The sequence below is a fragment of the Myotis brandtii genome, unplaced genomic scaffold, assembly GCF_000412655.1.
Source record: "Myotis brandtii unplaced genomic scaffold, ASM41265v1 scaffold782, whole genome shotgun sequence".
Classification (NCBI taxonomy): Eukaryota; Metazoa; Chordata; class Mammalia; order Chiroptera; family Vespertilionidae; genus Myotis; species Myotis brandtii.
This window is the reverse complement of record NW_005371138.1, coordinates 1,904,723-1,912,736: the sequence shown is the minus strand read 5'-3', so window position 1 is coordinate 1,912,736 and position 8,014 is coordinate 1,904,723. Positions and strand designations below refer to the sequence as shown.

The 8,014-nt window shown below is 33.0% G+C and overlaps 1 protein-coding gene across 3 annotated transcripts in view; it reads right to left on the bottom strand.

Moving 5' to 3' along the window:
- The window catches only part of NUCB2 (nucleobindin 2), a 43,000-nt gene that overhangs the window by 9,539 nt on the left and 25,447 nt on the right, over positions 1–8,014 (bottom strand). For all 3 annotated transcript variants that reach the window (XM_005883311.2, XM_014530913.1, XM_005883312.2), the window contains 5 exons: positions 5,310–5,495; positions 4,908–4,998; positions 4,276–4,334; positions 4,089–4,181; positions 2,970–3,059 (listed from right to left, as the gene is read on the bottom strand). In XM_005883311.2, the coding sequence (XP_005883373.2) occupies positions 2,970–3,059; positions 4,089–4,181; positions 4,276–4,334; positions 4,908–4,998; positions 5,310–5,495 (519 nt within the window). The remainder of the gene's footprint in view (positions 1–2,969; positions 3,060–4,088; positions 4,182–4,275; positions 4,335–4,907; positions 4,999–5,309; positions 5,496–8,014) is intronic.

Here is an 8,014-nt window from a genome sequence, read left to right as displayed (position 1 = left end):
TAGCTTTTCCTTACAATACAAAGGCAAAAAATAAATGATTAGAAAATCACCATTTGTCAACAGTCAAGTAACAACTGATGCTGACCAGAATCATCAGAGAATGGAACTTGTAGATAAGTCTCAAAGTATATCCTTAAAAATACATTTTTAAAAACAAAAAACAGATCACTCATTTTTTATTAGTGGAAATGTAAATTAGTGCAATTCTTTCAATATTCTTTACAAAGTATATCAATAGTTTTAAAAATATTCTCTTGACCCTGATAATGCTACACTGACAATCTACTTTATAAAATAGCCCTAAATACATTAAAAGCTGTATATGAAAATGTGTTGATAGCAGCACTTTTTAAAATAACAATAAAAGACTGAAGATAACCTGAATGTCTAATCCTAAGAAAATAATTAAGCACCCATAGATATGAAAATAATGCTTACAAGTTGTATTTGGAAAGACTTATGATGTAGAATGATGTGGGTTTTTTTTTTAAAGCTGACTTAAGATTCTGGCAATATCATGGGTTTTACAAGATATTTTTTTGATTATAAAAGGTAAAGTTGTAACTTTACAGTGAAAACACCTGGTAGACTTCACCTTAACCAAATAATCTAAGTTAATATTGCCAGTTAAGGGAATAATCAGGACTAATAATGCCTCCTAATACGATGTCCTTAGTTAGCATCACTTCAGCTATATTCCTATCAAAAGTAGGAATCATAAGGAAACAGCCCCTCAAGCTGATGGGTGGTCTACAAAATAGCTGGTCTATACTCTTTTGAAATATCAATGCCATGAGACACAATAACTCAGGAACTATTTCAGATTAACAGAGACTAGAAAGACATTACAACTAAATTCACTGCATTTTCTTGGGTTTTCTTTTGCGATAAAAGACAATATTGGGAAAATTGATAAAAATCTCAATCAAGCCTACCTGATTAGAGGGGAAGGGAACCTTTTTGCTGCCAAGGGCCATTTGGATATTTATAACATCATTCTCAGGCCATACAAATTATTAACTTAAAAATTAGCCTGCTATCTTTGGTCAAACATTTAATAACTTGCCACTAATGCCTTGGCAGGGCCAGACCAAATGATCTCTGGGCCGTGTCCAGACGTTCCCCACTCCTGGATTAGAGTATTGTGGGTGGAGGGGGGTGGGAAGGTTGATAATTTTACTTGATTATATAATATAAATCCTTTTTTTGCAAGAAATACACATTTGAATATTAAGGTTAAAGAAGTATCGTGTACAACTTACTTTCAAAAATAATTATATGTTATATATAGATACACATATACACAGATTTAAAATAGAGGAAAAAAGTGAGGGAGAGAAGTAAATGTAAAATAGGAAATCTTGGCAAAGGGAATTCAGGAATTCTTAGTCTATTCTTGTACTTTTTTGTAAATCTGAAACTGTCAAAATGAAAAAAGTACATACTGATCTATTGATCTGGTTCACCAGAAACATTAAAGGGATTGCATGTTCAAATAATTTTAGAATTTTTCTTCACCAAAGTCCAGAAATATTTCAAATGTTAGACAAAACTTATAACAAAAAGCAGCCGACCCCACCCATGTGGCTCAGGGGTTGAGCCTCGACCCATGAACCAGGAGGTCCCTGGTTCAATTCCTGGTCAGGGCACATGCCCCAGTTGAGGGCCCAATCCCCAGTAGGAGGCGTGCAGGAGGCAGCAAATGGATGTTTCTCATCATTGATGTTTCTTTCTCTCTATCCCCCTCTCTCTTCCTCAGTAAAAATCAATAAAACTTTTTTTAAAAAGCAACTGATTTCTTTAATCTCAAACTAAGATGACCAACTGTCCCAACTTGACTGGGATTGTCCTGGTTTTAGCACTAAAAAGTTCCATATCCTGGGGAAAAAAATCCATATCCTGAGAACACATCCTGGGAAACTCTTCAGTCCCAGGTAAGCACGCACAGTTGGTCACCCTATCGCAAAGTATTTTCTGGACAATTAAAAATCTAATGAAAATGGTAATCTTTTTCTTTTCTGTTCTATAAAGAAAAAGATACTGTTCTTTCTTCAACCTAGTTTGGTTGGTGCTTTTCAACCACTCTTATAAAGTATGCACTCATTTATACACAGGCAACTTTGATATAAATTGGAATACCTTTCTGGAGCAGTTTGACAGGTATATTTAGAAACTAAAAAAAAATGTTCATAAACTTTGAGAATAGTTCTATTCCTAGGAATTAATCTCAGGGAAATCACAGATGCCACAAATGTATGAACAAATGGATAGTTATAATAGTGTTATTTATTACAGTGAAAAAAAAAAAGCGGGATGCATCCAGAATGTCTAAATCTGGAGGAATGGTTATATAAATGATGCTACAACCACCCAACTGCATGCTAAGGAGTCATTTCTTAAATCATGTGTTTGAGCAATAGAACATGTTCAAGAAATATTGATAAATTTTAAAAAAACAGAATTTCACAAACTCACAGTCATCTATACAGTGTAAAGCCATTTTAAGTATATACAGAGAGAGAGCTATGAATTTATGTGTATATATAAATTAAAAATGGGATCATACACTATACACTCTATGCTATAGATGCATATACTAAATATATAAACTATTTCTAAATTGGCATAACACAATACATAAGTTTAGTGTCTACCTCTAGGTGGTAGAATTATAGGTAATTTCTAATTTATCCTTTAAATGTATTTAAATTTCTCATTTTCAAGAATGATCATTATTTTATACTTTTTAAGACTTCTAATTATAATATGTAATGTGATTACAAACAAGAGATCAATTACCATAAGCTTTCTAAGAAATCAAGTTCATTATATAAAAGTGATATTTTATATGAAAAACCAAAATGGTAAGACTGTACATGCAAACATAATGGGGAATAAAAGTTAAAAGTAGAATAGACGGATGTGGAATTTCTTGAATCATACATCCCATTTCAAATAGGGTCTATTACCTCCCAGCTATCAGGCTCCAAGAATTCCTTTTTTTCTGTAGCTTTCAAAAACTCTTCTAGAGTCACCAATCGGTCTTTGTTAGAATCAACCTGATCAAAGGAAAGTGTAGTAAAATCAAATAACTCTTTCTCATATTACTTAGACACTAGAAACTGTCTTCCAAAAAATGCTACTACATAAACATACAGCAGTTAGAGCTAGCCTAACATCCATAAACTCTGAGAGGGAAAAAATAAAACAGAACACTAAACATTATATCAAAATCAGAAAATAGATATTTTTCTCTTCTATATTATTCAAATTTGGAAATGCAGTGAAATATCTATATCCCTGATACCCCCAAAATCACCAAGTTTAAGTTGCTGATCTAACTGGTTAGGCTCACCACACTATGTATAATCCCGCCAAACCAAGTATGTAGGCAAGAAAAATAACCTTTCCAGTAAGAGAATTGTTTAGCCAAGAGTAACGGAGTTTAAGTTAAAATGCTCTCAACAATTATTTTTAAAAACAAACAACCTAGTACATCAAAACAAAAATTTACAACCTCCAAATCTTCCAATGGCTCTTGTCAACTATGGCAAATTCAGTTACAAAAGCAATAACCAAAGAAATATATTTGATACCTGGGATGCCAAGCAATCAACAGAAATCCCAGTTCATCAATATCAGGTGAAAATCATCACTGAAGCAAAACAATGGGCTTTAGTTACCCTGCTTATGAAGTCTCTATTAGAGTTTTCAGCTTAGTAATGTGAACAAGAAATAAATATGTGCTGTTATCAACCACTTGGGTATTGGGTTTTTGGATTTTCTTAGCAAAAACTAAAATAGCCATTTAAAATACCAAATATTGGACCACATTATTTTTTTTACTTCCAAAAAGATGTTTTATAGCTGATATGCAGCGGCATCTTAATCTTTTAAAATATTTTAAATGAGTTACAAAATAATTTTATTCACAGTAAGGGAATCTATTGAATATTCTGGACCAAAAATCAAAGTCCAATTAAATACCTATTCTGTGTATTTGTCTTCCATTTTGTGATAAGATTTACTGCAACAACTTGAATAATCCATAGAAGTACTGTAACATATATTAAACTTTTAAAACATACCTCATTCATTACATGTTCCCTCATTCTAAGCCTTTCTTCCTCCATTTCTACCATATCATCCTCTTCATTTTTAGGGTCATATACTTTCTCCAACTAAAAAGAAAAATTTAAAACCAACATAAAAGAAAGATAATAAAAGGAAAAAAAGAGAGAGCAAAATAACCAAATACTTAATGAACTCATTTACCTCTTTAGTAAATAGGGCTTCTAATTCTTGTTCATCAAGGAAGCCATCATTATTGACATCTAAAGTTCCCAATGCAAAAAATTGATTTTAATGCCTTAGAAAATAAATAATTTAAATACAACTATTTACAATTGGTTTGCAAAAACAGTACTGATATGAAATACCAATATGCTACCAAAAAGGTTTCTTCTTTTTTATGAAGCCTCAGATGTGTCCAACTGATAAAAATTCATTTATTTATAATTCATCATAGGTTTTAGGGAAATATATCAATTTTTTCCCAAAAATATAAAGCAATATGCTATGAATGAAAGTAAATTTTAATATGATTGCATAAAACTTGTTAGATATAACATACCTAGTCACAGAAATACCTTCATTTTACAGAGAATCTTGTAATAAGTCATATAGTGATTTACCAGTAAAAGCAGATATAAAGACACAGCTACTGGCCCAAATATTTTATACTGCATATCAGCAATAAAGACTATTATATTACACTAGAGAAATACTCTAAACATTTACTCTCAAAAGGACTCAATAGTAGACCTTGGCAGAAATATTAAGAGTAAAGCAACTATAATTTTTCAAACAGCAGATATAAATATTAATATTTGTATCAAATATGTTACCGTGCAATTTGAAAAATGTCTTGGGGTCAAAGTCATTAGGATCCAATCCATCAGCCTCTTCCCATACCTCTTTTAGTTGATCTTTGCTTCCCTGTGAATCAATTAAAAAAAAAACACCACTCAGGTGGTGAGCACATGGTACAATATACAGATTTTGTAACATAGAAACCCACACCTGAAACTTATATGTTCATGTTGACCAATGTCACCCCAATAAACTTTTTAAAAAACACTCAAAACAAAATCTAATCTATGTGTATATATGCAAAAAATATATAAATATGAGGAATTTTGCAGAATTAAGAATTAATATTTAAGTACCAATAACATGATAAAAATCTATTATCTGGTTCAAGGAAGTATTTTCATCTAATTATGGTTTCATAAAGTCATAATCCTTACTGGGTGATTAACTTTGGGATGATTTTCATGTTTTTTCTTCATTTCTTCAAATTTAGATTCTTCTTCTTTTCTCTTTTCTTCATTCAGTGTTTTTAAATATTCTCTCCTTTCATGTTCCTTCATCATTTCATACTTTTTAAATTCTTCATGTCGAGTCTTGTCATAGTTTTCCAGATCACTTGTAGCCTATAATGTAATATTTAAATAAAAAGGTGTGTTTGAAAAGTATAAATAAAGCCATTCTTGCATATAGCATATTTTCTAATAGAAGACAGTATATAAGGGCCAAAAAAAATACAAAACTCTTCTTAAATTCTACCATTATTTCAGTCCACTTTTTTTTTTTTAACAGAAGTGCAGGCATTCAAAGAAACTAAAAGTTTAGGAAGTTCCTCATAAGTAAGTAATATATAAATTGATTTGAAAAATCAAATCTGTACAGTAGAAAACTAGATTAGTTTCTAAACACTTAACTCAATCTCATAACATCCAGGCAAGAACATTTAGTTTGGTAACTTGGTACAGTACAATCTGAGAGGAATGCAAATTCTTATCTAAAATCCTTGAGCCCAGATGAGTTCCAGAATATTCTATCAACTAATATTTGACCAGGGAGTCAAGAATACTCAATGGAAAATGACTGTCTCTTCAATAAACTGTGCTGGGAAAATTGGATATTCACATGCAAGAGAATGAAACTAAATCCCTTACAACATTCACAAAAATTAACACTAAGTGGGTTACAGACTTAAATGTAAGACCTGAAATTATAAAACTCCTAGAAGAAAACAGAGAAAAGCTTCTTGACATGGGTCTTGGTAATGATTTCTTAAATATGACACCTAAAGCACAAGCAACAAAATAAAAAACAAGAGGGAAGACATCAAACTAAAAAGCTTCTGCACAGCAAAGGTAACAGTCAACAAAATGAAAAGACAACATATGGAATGGGAGAAGATATTTACAAATCATGTATCTGACCAGGGGTTAATATACAAAATACATAAAGAATTCTTAAACTCAATAGCAAAAAACACACACAAATAATCCAATTTAAAAATAGGCAAAGGACCTGAATAGTCATTTTTCCAAAGAAGATATTCAAATGGCCAACAGGTACACTAAAAGGTATTCAACATCACTAATCATTAGGGAAATGCAAATCAAAACCACAATGAGATAGTACCTCATGTCTTTCAGAATGGCTATCATCAAAAAGAGATAAATGCTAGCAAGGATGTGGAGAAAAGGGAACCCTCATGCCCTGTTGGTAGGATTGTGAATTGATGTAGTCACTATGGAAAACAGTAAGGGGGTTCGCCCAAAAAATTAAAAATAGGACTACCTTATAATCCAACAGTTCCACTTCTGGGTGTATATCCAAAGGAAACAAAACACTATGGCAAACAGATATCTGCACCTTCATGTTCACTGCAGCATTATTTACAATAACCAAGAGATGGAAGCAGCCTAAATATCATTTTGGCCATAAAAAAGAAGAAAACCCTGCCATTTGTGACAACATGGATGGACCTTGAGGGCCTTATGATAACTGAAGTAAGTCAGACGAAGACAAATATTGTATGATCTCACTTATATGTGGAATCTTAAACTAATTTCATAGGAAAAGAAATCAGATTTATGGTTAGCAGAGGCAGAGGGGTAGGAGAATGGGGTGAAGGTGATCAAAGGGTACAAACTTCTAGCTATAAGATGAATAAGTCCTGGGACATAATGTACAATATGATGACTATAGTTAACAGTGTTGCATGGTATATTTGAAAGTTGCTAAGAGAGTAAATTCTAAAAGCTCTCATCACAAGAAAAAAAAAACATTTTTTTATAACTATATGAAGTGATGGATGTTAACTAAACTTATTCTGGTAATCACTTTACAATGTCAAGTCATTATACTGTATACTTAAACAGTGTTATATGTCAATTATATCTCAATAATTGGAAGAAAAAAATTAAGAATTTTCTAGATTTTTTAGAAAGGGAATATGGCACATGTGCCACATTCTGAAACATCCCTGCAGAGACTATAACCAAACAGAATAGTACGTCTTTAGCAAAATTTATGGGTACTCACACTAAGTAGACTAAATAAAAAATATAAATAGCCCTACTATAATTCAAGTCAGGTTTCAGTTTTTACAGGTGTTTGTTTTGTTTTGTTTTTTGATTCTGCAATTGTCGGTAAGGGATTACAAACCTGTATGTACAAATTATTATGTACTAGAGGCCTGGTACATGAATTCATGCACAGGTGGGGTTCCTTGGCCTCACCTGCGATCGGGCCGATCAGAGCCAGCCAGCCCAGGGGAGGGACCACAGGAGGTTGGCTGTGGGAGCACACTGACCACCAGGGGGCAGCTCCTACATTGAGTGTCTGGCCCCTGGTGGTCAGTGTGTGTCATAGCAACCGGTAGACAGGTGGTTCGGTCGACCAGTTGTAATGGTCCCTTAGGCTTTTTTTTAAAAAATATGTTTTATTGATTTTTTACAGAAAGGAAGGGAGAGGGATAGAGAGTTAGAAACATCGATGAGAGAGAAACATCGATTCAGCTGCCTCCTGCACACCCCCTACTGGGGATGTACCTGCAACCAAGGTACATGCCCTTGACCGGAATCGAACCTGGGACCCTTTAGTCCGCAGGCCGACACTCTATCCAATGAGCCAAACCGGTTAGGGCAGGCATTTT